Source organism: Pelmatolapia mariae, linkage group LG6 (genome assembly GCF_036321145.2).
Source record: "Pelmatolapia mariae isolate MD_Pm_ZW linkage group LG6, Pm_UMD_F_2, whole genome shotgun sequence".
Taxonomy (NCBI): Eukaryota; Metazoa; Chordata; class Actinopteri; order Cichliformes; family Cichlidae; genus Pelmatolapia; species Pelmatolapia mariae.
This window is the reverse complement of record NC_086232.1, coordinates 16,405,260-16,428,229: the sequence shown is the minus strand read 5'-3', so window position 1 is coordinate 16,428,229 and position 22,970 is coordinate 16,405,260. Positions and strand designations below refer to the sequence as shown.

The 22,970-nt window shown below is 41.1% G+C and overlaps 2 protein-coding genes across 13 annotated transcripts in view; both read left to right on the top strand.

Moving 5' to 3' along the window:
• Positions 1-7,940, top strand: part of sorbs2a (sorbin and SH3 domain containing 2a) — a 61,035-nt gene extending 53,095 nt beyond the window's left edge. For all 12 annotated transcript variants that reach the window (XM_063475980.1, XM_063475981.1, XM_063475982.1 and 9 more), the window contains 4 exons: positions 143-337; positions 4,161-4,198; positions 4,456-4,562; positions 6,335-7,940. In XM_063475980.1, the coding sequence (XP_063332050.1) occupies positions 143-337; positions 4,161-4,198; positions 4,456-4,562; positions 6,335-6,396 (402 nt within the window). In that variant the 3' untranslated portion in view covers positions 6,397-7,940. The remainder of the gene's footprint in view (positions 1-142; positions 338-4,160; positions 4,199-4,455; positions 4,563-6,334) is intronic.
• A 3,288-nt stretch (positions 7,941-11,228) lies between these two features.
• Positions 11,229-22,970, top strand: LOC134628507 (PDZ and LIM domain protein 3-like). The gene is made up of 7 exons (XM_063475197.1): positions 11,229-11,413; positions 17,449-17,600; positions 18,039-18,123; positions 18,220-18,407; positions 20,094-20,221; positions 20,928-21,039; positions 22,534-22,970. The coding sequence occupies exons 1-7, from the start codon at positions 11,321-11,323 to the stop codon at positions 22,721-22,723; spliced, it is 948 nt and encodes a 315-aa protein (XP_063331267.1). The 5' UTR covers positions 11,229-11,320; the 3' UTR covers positions 22,724-22,970.

Genomic DNA, 22,970 nt, shown 5'->3' with positions numbered 1-22,970 from the left:
TAAAATTACATGGGGAAAAAAGCCACATTGTGGTTTAAGTAAGTGTGAGAGGACCTGCTGTGGGGTCCTGTTCATTCCACCGTTCCTGATTTGCAGTTAAGTGCCTTGTTTGTGTGTTGTTGGGTGTGTCTGATGTGTGCAGGGTGAGAGAGTGATTGTGATAAGGCAGGTGGATCAGAATTGGTATGAGGGGAAGATCCCAGACACAACCAAACAGGGGATCTTTCCTGTGTCCTACGTTGACCTTGTCAAGCGATCTCCATCCAAAAGCTCCGCCCATCACATAGATCCACATGGTTACCCCAGCAACAGGACACCAAGCTCCACACCCGTCAAGGTAAGAGAGTCTAGAGCCTGCTTACTCGTCAAGCCACAAAAAACAATAGAGCAGCTTCAGTTCAGATTTGTGCCTTGAAGATAGTGATTAAGACATACTTGGACTTGGCTTTTATAATTTATTTTATCAAAATTATAAGTAATCAGAGCCTAATTATTGTTTATTTTACATTTTTACTGTTTAAAATCACGTGTTTGTGTGAAGCTGGTCTCTTTATTTCCTGTTTTATGCAGTTTTCCTCACAGCTGTATGGAATGTATGCACAGTTGTACAGTCAAAGTTTATTTACAGAGGACACTGATTATTTTCAAATGCGCTCTAAATAAACTTTACTTGACTGTACGACAGTGCAATAATGCAAATAATGCATCTCTTTCAGGGGCTTCATAAATTCATTAAGATGTGATTTTGGGGGGTATTTCTTCATCTTAAAAAAAGCTGTTGGTTATCAACTTGTGCCCCAAATAAAAAGAAAATAAAGATCCAAAACTTCCCTCTGGTGTAACGGTAGTCTAGTAATTAGTGAATACTTTAACTATAATAAGTAAGTCTTCTGTTCTACCTTGAAGAGTCCAAACGTACATAAAAACACACAGCACGTCTCTGTTCTAGTTTCATAAATCACCCACTGTTCCTTCTTTTTTTGCTTTATTTTCATGGAGCCTTTCTATCATCCACCTCCACCACCCACCACCCACAAACCCCCCTCCCCTCACCCCTCTTTGAGAAGCCTTGACCTGCAAGCCATCACCACCGAGTGGCTGTCCCTCACAGTGGAGCCGTCAGCATCCACTCAAGCTCGCTCCCTCACGAACACCCCTCTGCCGCCCACACCGCCTCCTCTCCCCTCTGACCTTGCATCTCTCCTAAAGGCTCAAGAGCCCAAAGCACTCTCATCTGCACTGCCACAAAAAAGTTTCACCTTGTCATCTCTAGCAACCACAACCTGCAAAGAATTTTCCAGAACGCCCACTTTTAAAGAGGCAAACCTCAGTTTAGGTCACACCACAGCTGTCTCACCCATCTCCCCCCCTACTCCTCCTCCTCCAGACAGATCATTAACCTCTCCACTGCCTGACTCTTCATTTCAATATAACTGTGGCAGAGGACTACATATCACTGAGGAAGACTCAAACTTAGGAATTACTGCGCCTGAGGTTTTGTCAGAGCTGATAAAATCAGCCACACCTCCTGCAAAAGAGCACAAATCCACAGTACGAGTAAACAAAAGCAGGGAAACCCCAGACACTAAACTGCAAGTCAAAGACCCTTATGATGAGCTGTTGTGCATGTTTTTGGATGGTTCCAGCAGCACAGATGATGGTGATGTTTTGAGATCATCTCCAGTAGATTCTTCAGCAGCTAAGCTGACCAAAAAGTCCCAAAGCAGGCTCTTCCCATTAAAAGCGGAAGAATCCCATCAGTCGGACGTAAAGCCCCCAGCGGTCGCTCCTGCAAGCAACTCGACAGGCAGCTTTCAGTTAGCGGTGCAGCTTCACAAGCCTGTAACAGTGGAGCCCCTTTGTGTTTCGTGGGGAGAGCAGTCAAAAAATGTGAATGGGCAACGTTTTGACTCACATAGACCACCGTCAGTACAAGCAAAGGAATACACTGAGTTGTTCATTGAAGAAGATGAGGACGCTAGAAGTGAGAAAGAGCAGGATGTTAGAGTTTTAAATCAGATGCACAGCCCACAGGTACAGCATGGTGTGCACTACATCTGTTGAGTTTGGAAATGCTATAGGGCCTTAGAAGGGACATTGAGGAATTAAGTCAATATACTGTATGATGTCATTCCCTGCCAAAATTAGCAAGTGTGTCCCATCGTTCTTTTTTTATGTTTTGTTTTGTTTTCTCCCATCTCCTGCTTGCGCGACTGCAAAATGCTGAGGCGCATAGTGCGTAAAAGTCACTAGCACTATACTGACTCATTAACTGCAGAGCTCCAAACCTCTTCTGGCATTAACATCAGTATAAAAACTCACCAGGAGCTTCTTGGCATTGGTTTCCATGGCCGAGCAGCTCCTGTAGGTGCAGTACACCCAGGGTTTTTTGTTTTTTGTTTTTTTGTTTTTTCTTGGGGGGGGGGGGGTGTATTTAGTGTAACAGTAGGAAACAAGAAGCAGTGCTGAATTCAAGAGGCACTTGAGTTCTCTTTCCAGTTTTTTTTAACTGTATTATTTTTGGCACCTGATTTAAAAAATGATACATTATTATTATTATTATTATCACTTAGTCTAGGGCGCATTATAGTCTTCTGTTCTTATTTCCATTCAACACTGATCACAAGATTTTTTGGAAACATCTCATACTCAGTGGAAACTAGTGGATATATTTTTGTTAATCAGGATGCTTATCACAAGATTGTTTTTGTTTTTTTTTTATATATTTTACTTTCCTCCATGTCCCGTCTGGGGTTTAGTAAATCACAAACAGAACAGCTCATCCCGTGATTACACTTTAGTATTCACATGTGTGTCTTTACCCCATAGGCTGAAGTGTCTCCATCTACTCAGTTTCCCCACACTGGTCTCTCCTCCCCCTCCATACCACCCCCTGTGACCTCCCTGCTTCCCACTTCTTTTTCCTCTGCTTGCCCTTCATCCTCTTTCTCCCACACACAACAGCAGCACAATCGTAGTGTCATTCCTCCCTGTGACCATGCCTCCCCTCGTCCTCCGTCCCTTCCTCAGCTCACAATGTCACCGCTGCCTCCAGTTTCTCCATCTGTCTCACCACCTCCCCTCCACTTCCCTCCAGACGATCCCTCTCAGCGGTCTGTCTCTCACCCCTCAAGCTCTCCTTTTCTTTCTAGTCCCGTCACGACATGTCCCACCTCAGAGCCAAATTTTCCCCTTCCTCCCGCTAACATTGCCCCTCCACCCTCCACTCAGCGCTGTCCCCCCACTGCCCCAACTGTACCACATCAAGGACGTAGGTCGCCTAAGGTGAAGGTAAAGCTGGCATGTAACGAGTATGCCGTTGATTTGTGGTGATGAGGATGATAAGAACTCTCATAATAGTGTATTTCTCTAACTACTAAGACGTGAAGTGAATTGAGAAGTAACTGATTGGTTATATATATCAAAGATTAATTACAATTTATAAACAGATTTATAGATGCAATACAAGCAGTACTGTTAGTTTCAGGCACTAATTCTCATTATATGTTAACATGTAAGTACCAAGCTGATGATTTTAGGGGCAGCAGAATACATGCTTGAATAACTGTTAATAGAGTTGTGAGCTGTAACTGTACTGTGTTGTGATTAGGAGGCTTTTTATTGGCATCAGCACGTTGATGATGTTTTACAGCATGTCTTTAGACTCTCTGTCTGTGTGTGGAGCTCAGAGTCGAGGTTGCTGTTGGTTACTGTTAAAGATTATAGGTGTGTTGCTTCTGGTCTTTCTGCCTGTTAAGCAGGATCCAATTGTTGGTGGTAAACCTCCTCGTAGCCCCATCTTGTCCCGGAGGTCCTATCTGTCACCCGTTAGAGGTCGAAGGGTAGGGGGGCATGTCTTCATTCAACCATGCTCATAGTGCACTCCTGTCTCTGTGCAGGATGGAGATGTTGGGAAATAACCAAATCATTCATGACTGATAACGTGCTACAGTATGCTTTTTTTGGTTCATTTCTTTTTGTTCTTTTGTCATATGATGATTTATAATTTTACCTTCTGAGAAGATAAAAATCAAAAGTATCTTAGAGCAAAAAACTTGCTAAAATCTTTTCTCCTCAAACACTAAACAAAAACTCCACAAATGGCAGAACACAAATTTGTGTTAATCATTTGTGTTTCTCTTTTTGTCCCTAAAACTCAGCGGTCAGTACAGGATGCACTCCACGGTGGAGGAGACCCGTAAGTAGTACGATTTTCTTTGAACTGCTATTAACATCTTTCCCTGTGCTTTAAAAGGTGTGTGTGTGTGTGTGTGTGTGTGTGTGTGTGTGTGTGTGTGTGTGTGTGTGTGTGTGTGTGTGTGTGTGTGTGTGTGTGTGTGTGTGTGTGGCATTAACTGTAATCAAAACAACTGCACCCATCCAGTTTCAATTAGCCGTACTTGACAGTGAAGAAATACTTGCCAAAGAATAAAAATCAAATCTTTTCCAACCCAGGTACCAGGCGCTGTACAACTACATGCCTCGCAATGAGGATGAGCTGGAGCTGCGGGAGGGAGACATCGTTGATGTGATGGAGAAGTGCGATGATGGCTGGTTTGTTGGTAAGATGAACAGACATCAGCTAACAAAAGTAATAGAGATAGAAATATAAAACGCATTGAGCCAAACACATGATGAACTAAAAGTGAGTTTATCACTAAAGTGTATAAAGTGGTATAATTATATTGTTACACTTGCCTGCCTCTTATATAAATGTATAAAATCTGATCAGCCAGTCACGTGGCAGCATCTCAATGAATTTAGGCATGTAGTAATGATCAGGAGGACCTGATGAAAATTTACAGGATTTTCCCAAATAACCATCTCTGCAGAACAGCCTGAAATATAGAAAATATCCAGTAAGCGTTGATGCACTGGATGAAAATGCTGTGTTGATGCCAGAGGTCAGGGGAAAATGGCCAGACTGTTTCCAACTAAGAGGAGGGCAACAGTAACTTAAATAACCACTCATTACAACCAAATTATGCAGAAGAGCATCTCTGAATGCACAGAGCAGAAGGAGACCATACAGGGAGCCACTCCTGTGAACTAAAAACAGGAAACCGATGCTACCATTTACATGGGCTCAGAAAAGTCGGACATCGGAAGATTGAAAAAGTGTTGGTCAGAGTCTCGATTTCTGCTGCAGTGTGCAGATTGTTGATGTCATAATGGCAACAAAGAATTAAGGAAGTTGTGAGAGTAAGTGGTAAAAAAATGGTAAATGGCCTGTATTTGTATAGCGCTTTACTTAGTCCCTATGGACCCCAAAGCGCTTTACACTACATTCAGTCATCCACCCATTCACACACACACACATACTGGTGATGGCAAGCTACATTGTAGCCACAGCCACCCTGGGGCACACTGACAGAGGCAAGGCTGCCGGACACTGGCGCCACCGGGCCCTCTGACCACCACCAGTAGGCAACGGGTGAAGTGTCTTGCCCAAGGACACAACGACCGAGACTGTCGGAGCCGGGGCTCGAACCGGCAACCTCCGATTACAAGACAAACTGCCAACTCTTTAGCCATGATCGCCCCAAGAAATGAGTGTTTCTAGTCGAGTATCAGCAAATAAGAAGAAAATAAATACAGTTAATGTTTTAACTTGATAATGACTCCAATAAAGTGCTGAACTACTTTCAGTTAAATTAGGAATTTGATTACTCTGTCCACCACTGTATATATCAAATCATTCAATATAATTATATAGATACTCACAAAAATCACAGAATTTACCTCAATGAACTTTTACACTTTATACAGTGCATTTTGTGCTTTTGTTTGTTGTTTTTTCCTGTTATTTTTGTGCCAGCTTCTAGCTTTTTAACCATTACTAATATATGAGTTAAAGGTTTAGTCAGTTACAATGGACTGAATGGTGAAATTGTAGAGAAAATCTCATATAGTCTCATTCTGCGCTGTTGTGTCACACCATGAAATTAATGTGATTTGAGAACACCAACTTTGGACCCCTTCCTTAATTTAATGCCTAGAGTCAGGGTGTAAAGACAAACTGAACCTAAAACCTTCTAAAAAATAGAGGAAAACTAAAGCATAAAAATGTAGAAAAACTAGACACACCACTAGATGTCAGTATGGTGTCAGCACTGACTGTGGGAGAAGACAAAACAACCGTGTGCCTCACAGCTGAGCACAGTTTAAGTGTCATTTCTTTGTTTTTGTCAGTTTTTCAAAAATTAAACTTGCTTAAATGTTGGTTTAGCTCTGAATCTCCACAGTTGGCAGATTTCTAGACTACAGCTGACATTTGTGCCTTAGTCGTGTTTCAGCCCTGACAGTTTCCTTTCATTGTTCTGTGTTTGTGAAGGGACCTCTCGAAGGAGCAAGTTGTTTGGAACCTTCCCAGGAAACTACGTGAAGCAGCTATAATGATTCCAAACTCCCGCTGACCCCGCCCCTTTCTATGACCCGTTCATCGCCCTCCTCAGCACAGCACCCGCAGGACATCAACAAAGACCTGCAGCACACGTTTGTGTTTGCGTGTATGTGTGTGGCTTGTCAGCTTCACACAGACAAAATACTTAGCTCTAACTAGCCATCTTTAATGGAAGACTTCTATAAAGTAATAACGCATTTTTTAAACTTATCTTTTTACCCTTATTTTTCTATTATGGAGAACCGAAGATTTGTGCTGCACCCAGTGACCTTTGACTTTTGACAATAACGGAAGTATATCTGCAGTGATGCTTTCCTTTCTGTTTCAGTTGTTTAAGGACATTAAGATCACCAAGAATACCTTTTTTTTTCTGCAGTAACTCAAAATTTAAATCACTTATAGTTAACTTCAGTGTTTATTTACAGATATCTCCACAAAGATTTAGTGCAGAGAGTGTTAAAGGAAAGCAGTATTGTGTCAGGAGGCCAGATGTGTTTTGGCAAATTAGGAGCCAACGTGTTGCATCATCATGCCAGGTAAAAGGATGGTTCAGCAAAGGGTTTTTTGTTTTACTTTGGGGGATATTATTTAATAAAATGAACAATAAGTTTAAATACTGGAGACGTGAAGAAAAACATTATCACAGACTTAGCTCGAGATTAGAAAACACGTTGTTGCTGTTCAGTTATTTTCACGTTAGAATTGAAGCACTTTTACTGAACTTGATCACAAACAATCTCTTTGGTTTATTTTTTTAACCTCACTTCAGATTTTACACAGCAGAGGTCATTTTGACTGCGCCTGGCTTCGGGGGAGAGGAGTGTGTTGAAAGTGTATGCAGAAAGGTTACTGACCTTTTTTAGGTATTATATTTATTAGAAGACGAAGGCTGGTCTCACTGTGTTATACGATGATTTTTAGAAAGAACGGAGCACCACATTGTTTTTTTTTGTTTTTTTTAAGCATATTTTAACAGTACCTAACTTACATTTGAATGATTGTTATTTTATGGTCATCATTAATCAATGTCCAGGTTCTGAGTGATTACAGAAAAACAAAAACGCAATGGTTAATGGGCTAAAAAGAACTTAATGTTGTTTTATGATGAATTTATTTAAGTCGGATACAGGATGGGAATTATGAAAACCTTTGGAAATCACAGAACTGCTGTTGGATCTTTTATAGCTGTTGTCAGAGTGAGTGGGTAGTGTGTCATTACTCATGTGTGTACTGTTGTGAAATGATTGGCAATTTTCATCTTAGCGTGTTGTTCTCAGTAACTGATCTCTGTTTTGTTTTTTTCTTCACAAAGAATGGACACTGACAACAAAACGATGTAAAAGCACCTTAAAATATTTTATCATTCACTGTCCTTCACGTCACTCTCTGTCATTCACCATTTCAGCCGGCGTGAGTTCACTGTGTGCGAGTGTGAGCGTGACGTGTTTTTGTAAGCCTTTTTTGTTTTTGTATGTGAGCTGTAAAATGGCCAACATCCACTTGCTTTATAAAGTCGGCTTTTTCTCATCCACCATCACATTTGGTTTCCTCTTTCTTTCCATTTCGCATCATCAGTGGTGCTAACCCGCATTCTTCTGAGAACGTCTCGTGTAGCCGGGCTCGTAGGATTTTCTTTGCTCCAGTTCGTCGTTTTTACGTTGGTGGGGTATTTAAAGTGAATTTACTGTAGGTAGACCGAGTAGAGTTGGTGATCGCTGCCTTAAATCCAGCTCACTAATTTAATAGCCATGTATATGTAAACCTGTGATGCAAAAACAAAAAGAATAATTTATGCATATGTAGTTTAGAACGTGTATGAAAGTGTGCAGACAACATACAAAGTGTTCAGTGTTTAAACGTTAGGCCCTCTGTCTGCCTTTGATACGAGCGTAAGAAGAAATTCGAAGCAAGGAGATGAATTTGATTACTGATATGTTTATACATGTATGAAAGTGTAAATCTTATGTTATTCATGTTATTATTGAACTCAATGCACACTCTTGGACCTGAGTATTTCTACAGTATCGTAGGACTTGTTGGATGATTTTAAGGGGCTGTATTGCTAATAAAATCCAGCTGGTAGATCAAATATTCCAACATTTTTTTTTCTTTGAGCTCAACAGAAAAAGATTATGTCATCCACCTGAAATGAAAATCTCAGGTGCCATAGGCAGGAATCTAAAATTCCCCGGGATAAATCCTCTCCTACCAGAAGGTCACAGGACACACGCAAGTCTAAAACAATGAATTAATGTTCACTTTTGACATCAAGCAGGATTTAAAAACTGATTTCCCAGGTGAAAATCCTCTGCTAAACACATTACACTGAGGCGTAAATTCATGATGCCGTGTCTTTGGCAGTTTGCATCGGTATTTGACTGAACAGAGTGAAAAGTTCTGGGTATAAAACCTACACAGATGTTCTTAGGTGCTCACATTAAGCATAGTTTGAAAGCTGATTGATAGAAATGTGGGCTGGAATACGAACGCGAGTGACGTCAGAATTCACCATTAAGGGTTTTTCCCCAATCATTAAAACGTAAAACATCAAAAGATCAGCATGAAAAGCAAAGGAAGCACCTGCAGAGAACAACCGTTTAAACCGTTTTTAACACTTGGTTTCACTTGGTCTTTGTCTATTATTACTTCAGCCCTATTCTCAGTAGACACTAAGCTAAAGGACCAACAGACCGATTGTTACTGACATTGCCCCCTGGTGACAGTAAACTGCTACAACGTATACACGACTACTGGAAACGACCAATGTATAACTGGTGGAAAGCCATGTGGTTGGAGAAATCTTGTGTCGGACGCTTTTCTTTTGGGGGTCGCTCCCTCTCAGAGTACTTCATTATACTTGAATTATTTTATTGTTGTCTGCCCTAGCTTTAAAGGTAGGATATATAATTTAGATGGACACGAGTACCTGCTAACTAGTGCTAGCTGACTAAAAACACAAATTTTGTAGACTGGAACTCAAAGCAGGGCACGTAATGCCATTACCTGCACCCAGGCAAGTGTTTGTGGTGTCAGTGCCACAAAAAGAATTCAAACATCCATTTCAATCCAGTTGACTTCAGGTGACGTAAAATCACTGAACTGAATCCCCAACCACAGAGGCAATCTTTTAATACAGGAGTCTACAGGGATTGACTCTCTTTTGGAGCCAGTAGAGGAAGCCAATCTGCAGTAAAAGGCCGTCGTGTGCCAATAAGAAGGCAGCTGCATGTTCAAGTAAACCATCTCAGTATTTTGGCTCTCAGCTACAAGGACATTTCTTTGTTCTTACAAACAAAACTTTTGCAAAAGGTCACAAATTCTTTGCGAAGAAGCAAAGAAACAGCAGTCGGTGTCTGCGAGTGTGGAAGGTCCGCTTCAGTCCAAGCGATGTAAATTTCACCATCAGGAGGGGAACGTGTGCCCTGCAGTTTGTCGCGACACTCTGGCTACAATCCACCATATGCACGGATCCTCTAGGCAGACTTGAAAACAAGAATAAATAAAGGATAAATAAGGAGAGCTCTTTCAGTGGGTCTGCAAACAAGCAGAGTCCTGGCTTCAGTCACGTTTTGAATTTTTGACCAAGCTTCAGCACACATTGAACCAGTAGAACAGTCCTGATCTATGTTGCATTAAACTTGCATGACATATATAACTGTTCCATTCCTCAGGTAAAGCAAGGTAAACATAAAGTTCATATAATGCCTATATGCTTATGTACTTGAATGCTACACGTGTGCTAAATATGGTTTTGGTGTTACAGAGAATGGATGCCTAGATCTGTACTCTTACTGTTACGGCCTGTTAATTCTGTCCAGAGAGAAAGAAATGTTGAAACACGAGTGCTTCCATGTCATGGCAACCACAGAAACAAACCATGAATCTGATCTATGCTGAAATACTGCAAGTGGGAAAGGGTTTTCAAGGCCGATGGTGGAGTTTGTGGTGTGGATTCATAATGGCACATTTACATGATGAAGCCGCTCCCTGCTCAGGCTAAATGGCTATCACTGTTGACACAGATTAGCATGCTTTACTCACAGGCATGGACCATTTGATGTTTTTATTTATTTATTTTATTTATTTTAACTTATTAATTGTACTATGCAGATATGAAAGGGGAGCAAAGAAAATTCTGTATTGGCTGAAAAATAAATTCCTGAGATCGCAAAGAGCGAATTCAGATTTTGGCCTAGAAGAAGTCTTTAAAGACATGAAAAATGGCTCGGTTTAATAGAGTAGACAAAGCCCGGTTTCTGCTGTAAACACAATAAAAAAAACTTCAAGTCAGAGCTGGATTGTTATCAAGCTCGGCTAGGAGTGAGAGTCCTGGGTCCCTTCCAAATCAATAGTGACTGGAATGTGCCTGTGAGACCTCCAAGGCCTCAGAGAGAAGCTTTGCCTTCAGACCAAATAAGGACAGGAGCAGCAGGACCCATCAACCAGAGCAAGAGGAGGCCAGCCAGACCTCGAGCTGCCCGGGGATGAGAAGCATTAGTGGGGGCTGGCTTCTGACAGAAGCTGGTTTACATCTTCAGTCTGTGTGTGGACACGAGTTCATTTAGGTAAGCAGTTACTGAGCCAGAACTGGTTATGAGTAAAACAAGCAATGCTTTGGTTTTACCTCATCCTCGTGACAAACACTGGCTTCTATTCGGAGAGGAGGAATAGTACTGTAAAAGAAGCATCGAGACATGCTCAAACAGAATTAGTACAGACAGACTTGAGAGTCAGTTCCCAAAATCTGACCAATTACCTCACTCACGGGGCGGGAGCTGTCCATCCTCCTCCCCCTGACCCCCTCACTTGGTTCAAAATCTCCATCACTTTGATATTCCACTGCTCTTTAACTGTGATCCCCACAGTGTGCAGTGTGTCTGTGCTGCTGTCAAAACAGCAGGGAGACTTTAAAGGGTCATGCCACTTAACGTGGTGCTGGATGGGCCGGCCCCCTGGGGCTTTCGTCTGACAGGAGGAAAGGACTTCAACCAGCCCCTGACCATCTCCAGGGTGAGTGAGTGAGTAGCATAATGTCTGCATTATAAGAACAGAAGCAAAGTGATATCAGTTTGCCAGTTTTTTGTTTTTTAAGTAGTTCTTTAAATCCCAGTGCATTTTTCAAATAGCTTTAGGGTAAACATTGTGCTTCCAGACGATTCATTCTAGAAACATTCTGGTGTGGTATGAAGCTTGCACCTGTGCCGCAGTAAATGCAAGAGGCTTAGATACAAATAGCAGCTTGCATTGTTATCCAACATATGTGCACACACACACACATAAACACGGATGTCTCATTGAGTAAATTTTGAAGCATGGAAAATATTTCCAAAATCATACTCTAATCCCACTGCCTGTGTGAATAATCACCGATTTAAAGCCGATGATCTAAACAAATGTTTGGACAAACCTGTGTGAACCTCCTCACGTTACAGGACGAACAGACAGTGTCGACGCTGGAGTGATGAGCGCAGCATTATGAAATGTCTGTTAGAACAGTGCAGCTGTTGAGAAGAAAGTACACCAACTTTGGATCAGCTTACAGCATCAGGCAGCTCGTCATCCTCAACAGCACAGAGAGAGATAAAAGATGAGAGAAGAAACAAAAATAACTCGCAAATACTAAAACAAAATTCCAACTAGATTAAGTCATTTAGACAAGTGAATGACTGACTGGAGGTGGACTTAGAAGACAAGAAAATGGAAAATCTCTTATCTTCATGGGGTCATCAGTGATGAAAACGATAATTTCCTGGAAGAAATTAGGTATTTCCTGTTGACACGAAGTACTAACAAGGGAATCCTCACAGATACCAATAATGATGTTGTAAATTTAGCCCAAATTAAATGGGACAGGTCACATTCTCTGTTTCTGAAAATATGTTAAATATGTTCATGTATTTTGTAGGTCAAAGCTGGATAAGAAGATAAATAGTGTAAATAAGTGACTGGGTGTTGTTGTCAGTTTAGTACAAATATGATAACAGATGGTCTATCATATCTCAAACCTCACTAAGTGACTCTTTATATCGCTGCCCTTAAGTCACCAGGCCCTAGTCTAATAGTATAAATTTTATATTATTGCTTTTGTGGTTTGCGTGTGTGAGAGAGCAAATAGCATAAGTAAGTTTTGGAAGTGCAGGTAAACTTAGAGAGTCCAACTGTCCGTTTCTTTTCAGAACGCTAAGCTAGGCTATGCTAACCAGTGCCTCATTTTTAAAGGAAATTCAGGTATTTTTCAAACCTATTTGTATCTTCTAATTTGGGGGACCTAAATGTTTTTTTACCTACATAATTTCTGACCAAAATGTTTGTACTTTCTAATATAAGCAAGAAACCAACAACCGGCAAGCATGCTAATCCCACTTAGCAATGATCTGTGTCAAAGTAAAAGCTTGTTTTTGCCACCAGCAAGCTTAGACTGTTATTCTGAAGCATCAGTCAGAGCTATCATAAAATGTTTTTTCATTCATTTATGGAATCCTATCTACAACTTCCGAACAGTGGTGTAGCACCTAGCATACTAAGGAAAGGCAGGAAACTTCGCTGCCACTCTTTCACACACTAGCAAACTTTTTAACAGTACCGAGTAGTTCAATAAACTTCAATAAAGCCCTCCAACATCTAAAACAGAAGCCATTAGATGTAGATGGTAGAAGTTGCTTTCCAGTATGTAATTTATATTTTAAAAAGGATTATATTAACTATTTAGTTTTTTTTAGAGCTAGCTAACTTTTACTGCCAAAACCTAACCTAATCATACAGTCAAAAGCAAAGTCTCAAAACAGATGTCCTAAATGGGATGTGAACTTTTTCTTTATGGGTGAAAAATCTGTCATTTATGCTGTAGTCTCTTTAAAATGGTGACTTCATGTAAACTTTTAGTATAACTTCAGATGTTTTCAGTTCCATTCTCACAGGCGTATAAAATAAAGTGCCCAGCCATGCTCAGCTCAGTGAATTTGATCATAGTACGGTGACTACTTTAATATCTTCAACTTTAAGTATTATTCCAAAGTGGAAGCATTTAGGAAACACAGCAATGCCAGCCACGCAAGTTGCTGAGTGGGGCTGAACATGTTGCTTAGGAGATGTTCTTCTAACTGCACAACTGCAGACATTCATACCTCCTGTAGGTGTAACGTGTAGGTGATCCAATATTTTTTAAACATATAGCCTGTGAGTAAGAAAAACAGTCACTGTTACTTTGATGAGGATTATTTCTAAATGGGATTACATGGTCCCTTGTAGTTGGAGGTTTTAGCATTTTTGTTCCATATTGGTCAAAATCAAAACTTTTTTTAGCTTTTTAATAATTCAGACTCCATAAGCCTAATAAACAAAACACATAAGAATTTCAAAGGATGCACACAGTTAACAGGCATTTATATTGGCTACCGCTCCAAATATATGTTTTGATCACTGCAAAATACAAAAGTTAGGATTTTGACGATGAGCACTGCTTTCTCCATCTGTGTTAAAACTTGCCTGTGGGCTGAATCCCCAGAGTCAGCCAGAGATGGAGATCAGTAATCCTGTTATGTATGATGGGGTTATGTGAATCTATATTTAGAGAGGGACCTCAGGAAATACTGACCAAAAGCAATTTTAGCTCACAAACCACCAGCTCTTTCCAGTAAACTCACACCTGTTGTGTTAGTGGACACTCAGAGGCCTGTATGAGCACAGTGATGAAAGAAGGCTGAGATTTAAGAGAGAGGGGAAGCGGAAACGATATGAGATCAGCAATATGAGAAGCTGTATCCTCAAATGCATTTGTAACAGAGACAACTGTTAAAAAAAAACAAACCCAAAAACAAAAAAAAACTATGATTAAAAAAATGGCTACAGGGCAGATTAAAAAGCTGCTACTTCAGTGAACCCACAAGATTTATTTGAGAGCACAAGTGATTCGACTCGCTCCGTTCAATGCCATTTTTGGTTAGGAACATCCTCCCCTTCATGAGCCGTTGGTGTTCCCAGCTGGTGAAAGTAAACACAAGTGATAATCATCTTTTTCTTCAGCGCACAGGGGCCGTAACATGGGCGCCACTCCAGATTTACCCATGAAGATCTGCATCTCTGTGCGATGTCTCCATGAGGGGTGTAAAGCACATGGAAACAATTGCCTAACATGCATTACGTGTCTCTGCAGGATCTCTGTGAGAGGACTACTCCCATGATGTCATTACTTTGGCTTAATTTTTAAGACTACAACTGTATATGCTTATCAGAGTCCAGCGGTCCAAACAAAAAAAATGAAGATAGAGCTGACAAGGAGGCTGAGGTACTCCTTCACAACGAGCTTCAACCTGCCACATTCCCAGTCTTGCTACTTGCATCCCCTATTTTATCCTGGACTCTTAAGAAAATAGTTTTAGAGTAAGCAAGGGAGGTAAAAAGAGAAGAGAGAGGGAGGACGGGAGAAAAGCAGAAAGAAAAGGCAGACAGGTGGTTGTAATTTAAACAAAGACAAACGTTTGACATGACAGTTGAACTCTGAGGAAGCAAAAGAATGTAATTAAAGAAAAAAAAATAAAAGCATGGCTGTGTACCTACTCGATCCAGACATGAGAGCAGCGAGACAAAGTCTGACAGCGCTCTCAAACAAATGCTGCACTGTAAATTACCGCTCCCTCTTTTGGAAGCATGAGACATCCCCTCACCACTTTTATCCGCTGTTATTTATAGGCAGATGACCTAATTTAAGTTTCACTGTAACATCTCGGTGTAGCTCAGTCTGCAATGTCCAGTAATGCAATATGACTGAGCACAGGTCGTGCCCTGTGTGGCGAAAGTGGAAATCTTGGGTACTGTTTGATGTTGCCTCGGGAGGGGCTCTCTGTGACCCTGGTAGCTTTCTGGCAGTTCTTGCTCCTTTTTTTTCCAGTCACTTCCTGACCATCAGAATACATATTACCATCTGGACGCTGTCACTCGGTGTTTACTTTGGCTCCATGACAGGAGAGTTTACACACATGCATACCATCCAGAGCAACCTCTCTCTGTTAGCAGCTACTGTGGAGAGTGCACGAGCTGCTGAATTTATAGATTTAGCTCATCAATGGCCTGAATTGTGTTTTGAATTTGTGTGTGTGTGGGGGGGGAGGTTATAAAGCTTTGATCCAAGCAGGAGAACAGAAACAAGGGGCCCAGCCCCTGAGTACTGTATTAAAAGATGACGTGCCAGTGATGGAGAACAGACTTTTCACAGCACTGCAACATCTGGACGTAGTGGACTGTATAAACGCAATGTACAGAGGGAATCCAAGTCAAGGGCAGAGTTTCTGTGTAATAAAGCTAAACTTTCGATCCCTGTAAGAATATCGACCATACCGTGGAAATGAGATCACCAGAATATGTTGGGATTTTATTTTTACTCAAGTCTTTGTGTGTAAGCATGTATAAGTTTAAGCATATCATATGTATTTGCTCGTTCATGTAAGGTGTTGTTGAAAAGAACTACAGTAGTTACACTAGTTGGACTCTAGTTAAGCTGGATTTAAATGCTCAAACATGCCAAGTTTTCTATGTTTTTGAGAAAAGAAAACTTTGTTATGATTGTTAGCAAACTATGATACAACAAACAGGAAATAGTTTTAATACAGACGTAAATATCGTGCTTATTTTCCACTCCCTCTATTGATAATGATACTAATACAGGCTGTTTCAACCTTTTCCGCTGCATAACTTGGTCTTCTGGTCTCAAACTTTTCCCATGACCCCACAAGCTACAGCCGTACATCCCTGAATTCGTCGAGGGCATGTTTTTGTTTGTCACTGAAGCTGAGAGGAATAAACTGATATGAAAATTTAGTTAAATCGTAGGACGACAAGCAAATGAAGACAGCTGCTGCTGAAATTAAAAGTTGGACGTTGGACAGACTATTTAGGAATTAGCTAATGAATGCTGTGTCTTAGTAAAGTGTCTAACTCCCATAATTTTCAGAAATAGTTGCTTGGTGAAAAACTTGTTGTTGTGTTTCTTAAAGATTTTCCCCCATTTAGTGTTCCCAGGGAACACTGTCTAGGAACTGAAAAAGGCCATAGAATATGCTTGTTAAAGTATCCTTTGTCCTTCATGGAGCTACCTGCATTATTACTGACCGCCACAGTAAAATGAAAGCACACCCAGTTTAAATCCTGTGGTTTTATATATCGGGAAATTGAGAAAATTTATCTGGACTCACAATTAGATAAATACACCCTCAGATGAACTGTGTCTGTGAAAGTACGCCTGTATTGCTTAAAGGCTAAGTAGCAGCCATGAGCTACTGATCAAATTCACCAGATTAACTGATCATCAGGAAATTTTGGGAGTTTGCTTGCCTGAGCATTCAGGTGCCAATCAATCCGGAGAGGGTTATAAGGCAATTTCCAAAGTCCATCATTCTACAGGGAAACATTATTCACAAGTCAAAAACATTTAAGGCAGCTGCTAATCTTCACAGGAGAAATCTTACCCCAAGGTTGGGCCATGCATCTTCAGAGAAACACTAAAATTACTAACAACTACATCCTAGACTCTACAGGATTCAGTTGGGACAGCAAATATTGAAGTTCATGGCAGTGCATATAGAAAAGTCCTGTATGGCTTATTTGGAAGGGTTATTAGGAGAAAGCCTCTTATCTCTAAAAAGGTTAAGTGCTACTTTCAGTAAAAACCAAACACAGCATATCAGCACAAACACCTTGTACCAACAGTCAAGCACGGTGGTGGAAGGGTGAGGATTTGGGCTAACCTTCAGTGAACTGAATGGGTTCACTCCGTGTACTCTGACTTCTTGCCACAGTCCAGAGACATGCAGTCAGTGGGGTTAGGTTAATTGGTGATTAGTTGTCTCTGTCACTGTGTGAACCCTGTGGCAAATTGGCGACCTGTCCATGGAGTACCCTGCCTCTCACCCTATGCCAGCTGGAATAGGCTCCAGCAACCCCACGACCCTGATAAGGACAAGCTGAAGAGAATGGATGGATATTTGTTTTTCCTTTCTTTTTTGTTATCCACTTGTCTATGACGCTCGCCTTGTTTGTTGACTCCCATCCAGATCACTCCTGGCAGTAAGGCATCTGCTGCCAACCTGTGCCCTGGTGATGTCATCCTGGCTATTGAGGGAGTCCCAGCAACAAACATGCTGCATTGTGAAGCTCAGAACAAGATAAAGGAATCCACTCATCAGCTCTGTCTCACCATTGAAAGGTTAACGGGAGTACACACATGCTCAAAAACTTTTTTTTGGATCATTCCGCTTTTGATTCAACTCTAAGTTAAATTTGAAGTTGGATTTTTTTGGTGTTAGCTATTTTCACAGGTGTTCGCTTTACTATAAAGGTATAAATCCATGACTAATGTATCCACATTCTGTAATGCAGATTGTTACTGCAATCATTTTGTGTGTTGACCCCTTAATGATAATAATAATATCCACTGCTACTACAAAAAAAGAAAAACAGTGGGAAGAAATGTGAAAGAAATATGTAGCCTGTGGTACTTAAGGAAAGACATAAATATAAGGTCAGTTTAGATGTTTTATGTGCCAGGATTAGACTCACATGTGCGCACAAGCTTCAAAAACAGGCATTTAACAGTCAGTTCATCATGGTGAACTTCTGACCAGGATCTGCCTTTAAATTCCAGAAACGAATCAAGACTGTGGACTCCACGTGCCATGGAGGACGGGAGAGCTCACCCATTTAAAATAAACCTGGAAGCAGAGCAGCAGGTCTGTGAGACTGTATGTTTAGTAGCTATGATGCCTTAAATCTTTATATCTTGTTACTGCTTCAGTAGTGTCCTTGCTTCCTTCTTCTCCTACCAGGAATATAAACCAATTGGCACAGCTCACAATAGAAGAGCTCAGCCATTTGTGGCAGCAGCGAATATTGATGACAAGCGCCAGGTAGTCAGTACATCCTACAACACGCCTATAGGCCTCTACTCCAGTGGCAACATCCAGGATGCTATGGAGGGCCAGATCCGAGGCTTGGTCCAGCACAAGCCTGAGAGGTGATCAGTGCAAATAATCATTAGTTTCTCTAAAAGCACCACATTACACAAACTAAGTGCTAAAAACCTGTTGCTTAGAACTTTTCTATCAGTCATTGTGTTGGTATGTTCAGAAATATAAAGGTGTGTAAGTGTAAAGCCTAATGGTTCACACACACAGAAAAATGTCACATGTGTTAGCACAACAGCATGCCACACTGTGCCACCAACACATTACACCAACAGGAAACCCATGCAATGAAGCTCCCAGCGCACAGTTTCAGTGCTGATGTTAATGTACAAGGAGGTTTGGAGGTCTGCAGCTATTGAGTGAGCAGTGTGTTGGTGACTTTTATGCACTACCTCAGCACTTGGCAACCCTGCTCTGTAACTTTGGGGTCTGCCACTTTGATGTTAGGGTTACTAAATGCTCCCACTTTGCAATAATATCACTTACAGTTAATTTTGGAAGAAATTCCATGTACTAATTTGTTGCAAGTGCATAGCTGGCATCTTATTACACTACTATGCTTGAATTCAGCAAGCTCTTTAGAACGACTGATTCTTTCACAAATGTTTGTAAAGGCAGGCGGCATGGCTAGGTGCTTTATTTTATACACCTGTGGTTGAAAGCACCTGAATCCAAAGCCTAACAGGTGTTTCACAATACTTTTGTACACATTGTGTACTCCACTTAACCAACTAATGTAAAGCTGTTCTGCTTCACTTGCCCTGTGTGTCTACTTTGCCACAGCCAACATAAGTGGAAATTCTTACATGAGCTTAAATGAAATGAGTACACATGCTGATTCTCTGGAGTAGTTTTTGCCTTCTGGCTTTTAGTCTCACTTTACTAAGGCCTTCTTCCTCTGCGAAGGACATCATTGCATCGCTGTAATTATACACAGCAAATAGCTGTTTACTCTTCTATTAAGTATGGGGGAAACTTTTAAGAGTGTGCACGGCATTTATGGTTGAAAATAACTGAGCTGACCTAAGAATATTTAACCAAATAACTGATTAACTAATTACTTTCCTCTGGAGCCTCTCTTATGGCAACTCTTTATTTGAGTGATAAGGATCCAGCAATACAACAACAGGAATGAATAATAACCACTGTAGATCCTACAGAGCTACTATTGCACCAATTGGTTTTTGCCCGTTTTACATAACTCACCTCTGGAATCACCCGTCCAGTGAGTCACACAGATGTGCTACAGCATGTTAGCCTTCAGCCTTCCCATGCGGTCATATGGATTTCATTAGCTTGTTTGATGTACGGTGTCTTAGGGAATATAGGAAAGAATCTCTTTGTGGCTCAACCACAACTTCTGAATAGGACACTGATCACATCCGACCAAAGCCACTCACTCATGCATTACTTCTACACTGATTTACACGAGCACTGCAGCACATTATCAGTACACTGGAAGGGATCATTGTTTATTAAACCATAATTATGGTTAAATTACAGCTCAAATTGTACGTTAATCAAATCCGTGTGATTATTTTTGTCTCGCATCCATTTTCTCCTTGTAAGGCTGACCCATCATGCTGCATGATCGTCACCTGGTTACGCATATTTGTTGCACACACTAGACACCAACTTTAAAGCGTGATGGGTGAAACTTTCATTAGACAACTCCTGTATTACAGTTAGAAGAATTTGATGGGGTTTTTCTGTGTGTGTCTCGATGCACTGCTCAGTCCCAGAGCTCTAACCAGCATTGAGGATTCTGACGTTTACCGGATGTTACAGAAAGACCAGGAGGAGCCCCAGGAGCCTCGGCAGTCTGGCTCCTTCAAAGCCCTCCAGGAATTTATTGACAGTGATGGTGAGCTCTTTCCTAAATTATGCATTTCTTCCTCAAAAAATCAATTCATAATTCATTCATAATTCTTCTCACTTTTTCAGTCCTCACCTGGTTGTAGTGACACTGACAGGCAGTAGTTTTGTCATCAAACACTTTTCAGTTCACGAGATGCTGTTTTTTCACATAAAGTTGCAGTTTTTAAACCTTTTTTTTTTTTCAGCTTTCCCCCTGTAAGAAAAATAAAGAACAAATTTGAAGGTTTCATATCTTTTTCAACCCTGGTTGGAAGAAGGGCCCAGGGATTGATCTAAAAACCCTTTGGCTTAAAGTCATAGCTGAAATTACATGTTGATGACTTACCTGTGGCATTAATACATTTTCAATAAATTACACTATGATTTACTTGGACAAAAAGGACTGAAAGTAAGTAGATCATTTATGCAATACTGTGACAATGTCTCATATCACACCCTATTAAAGCTGCACAGTGTGTTCCCGAGACATGTCATTCTCCTTATTTTTTGAGTATTATTAATACAAAAGCACTTTTCCACGTGTTTCCTTTGTTAGCAGAATACTTATAATGTGCTGAAAAACAAAAAACAAAGACCCAAAATGAATGATCATTCATGCCGCTTTGTCCCCTTCTCGGTGGTTTTTCTTTTCATGTATGTGTTATGATCACGCAGGGTTTTTGTGTTGAGTGGTTTCTTTCTCATGTGATCAGGCACTCGCCCCATTGTGACCAGGACAGTAAAAGCACCCACGACCAAACCAACTACGCCCACAGGAAACCTGCAGAAACTGCCTGTCTGTGACAAGTGTGGGAATGGGATTGTGTGAGTAAAAATAGAACGACTCATCTGCGATTTACATTAAGACCATCTATGCAGAAACAGCACAGTCCAGCACAGTACACCCAGAGGCTCTAGCATCGTTTGAAGATCGCAGAAGCTGCATAAATTATATGCGCTTACCTGCTACTTCATTAGGTACACCTGTTCACCTCATTGTTAATGCAAAAATCTAATCAGCCTAATAATGCACTGAGTGGCAGTAACACAGTGCTGAAGTGAAAACTGAGCATCAGAATGGGGACGAAAGGAAAGTTAAGTGACTCTGAATGAGGCATGGTTGTTGGTGCCAAACAGGCTGGTCTGAGTAGTTCAGAAACTGCTGATATACTGGGATTTTCCCCTCACAACCACCTCTAGGGATTACAGAGAATGGTCTAAAAAAGAGAAAATATCGAGCGAGCGGCAGTTCTCTCTGTGAAAATTCCTCGTTGACGTCAAAGGTCAGAGAAGAACAGCCAGACTGCTTTAAGCTAATATGAAGGCAACGGTAACTCAATGCAACCAAGTTATGCAGAATAGCATACGTGACCGTGCAACACGTCGAACCTTGAAGTAGATGGATTGGAGCAGCAGAGGACCACACTGGGTGCCACTTCTATTAGCTAAGAACAGGAAACTAAAGCTGCAGTTTACATGGGCTCAGCAAAACTGGACCACAGGAGAAATGATGCCTGGTCCGAGTCTCAATTTCTGCTTCAACATTTGGATGGTAGGATCAGAATTTGTTATAAACAAGCAATTAATGGATCCATCCTGCCTTGTACAAACAGTTCAGGCTCCTGGTATGGGGGATGTGTTCTTGGCACACTTTCAGCCCACCAGTACTGGCTCAGCGTCATTTAATTCGCACAGCCAAACCATCAAAAACTGGATTCTTGAATGTGTCAGTAAGTTCACTGCACTCATATGGCCTCCACCATCACCAGAGATTACTAATATAGATGTGCAGCAGCTGTCTGATGGACCAAAACCTCTGAGAAATGCTTCCAAAACCTTGTTGAATCTGTACCAAAGAGAATTCAGACAGTTCTGAAGGAAAAAACGGATCCAATCCTGTACTAGCAAGGTGTACCTAATAAAGTGGCCACTGAATGTCAGCTAGAAACACAAATGTCTTACATTTTGAAACTCAATACATTATCAAAAGATAGATACAGCTTCTGGGACTGGGGAAAAGAGAAGTCTGTTAAACCTGTGTGTTTTTAAATGGGCAGCAGAGGGCGACTATTCTGGTTGCAAAAACATAAGTCGCATTGAGGTTGCACTGCAGGAAAACAAGTGTTCCAGTTATTTTGGTTTGTGTCCATCTATTGTCTTTACACTTGGAGCCTGTTTAGAGTACATCTACCAGTGTTTTTAACCTATAAACAGTTAGCACAGCAGTAACTGGGTTCTATGCTTTATCGTGAAGCTGTACCACTTTTTAAGTGCCGTATATTCTTTGCTCCTGACATCGGTTTGTTTTTGATGCTTCAGTGGGACAGTGGTGAAAGCTCGGGACAAATATCGTCACCCTGGTTGCTTTGTGTGCTCTGACTGTGATGTCAACCTGAAACAGAAGGGCTATTTCTTTGTGGAGGGACAGCTGTACTGTGAGATCCACGCTCGTGCCAGAATGAGACCAGCAGAGGGACACGACCTCGTCACAACATTTCCCTCTGTATAGAATCCTGCCTCCCTTATGTGAGCACAGACACATAAAATCTAGGAAGCCCTTCTATTCCTTACATACGTGTTCATGTGTTCGTCTGCACTTTGGTGCTGTGTGTAATAATATTTCAGTAAGAATACACTCTTCACTCTTACTGATTTGATGTATTTTCTAGGCAATAATGTAAACACCTGGTTGCTTAGAGAGTCCAGCGAAGCCACAGTCTGTCTTTCCAATAAAGGCCTCTGCTCATAATGTTAAA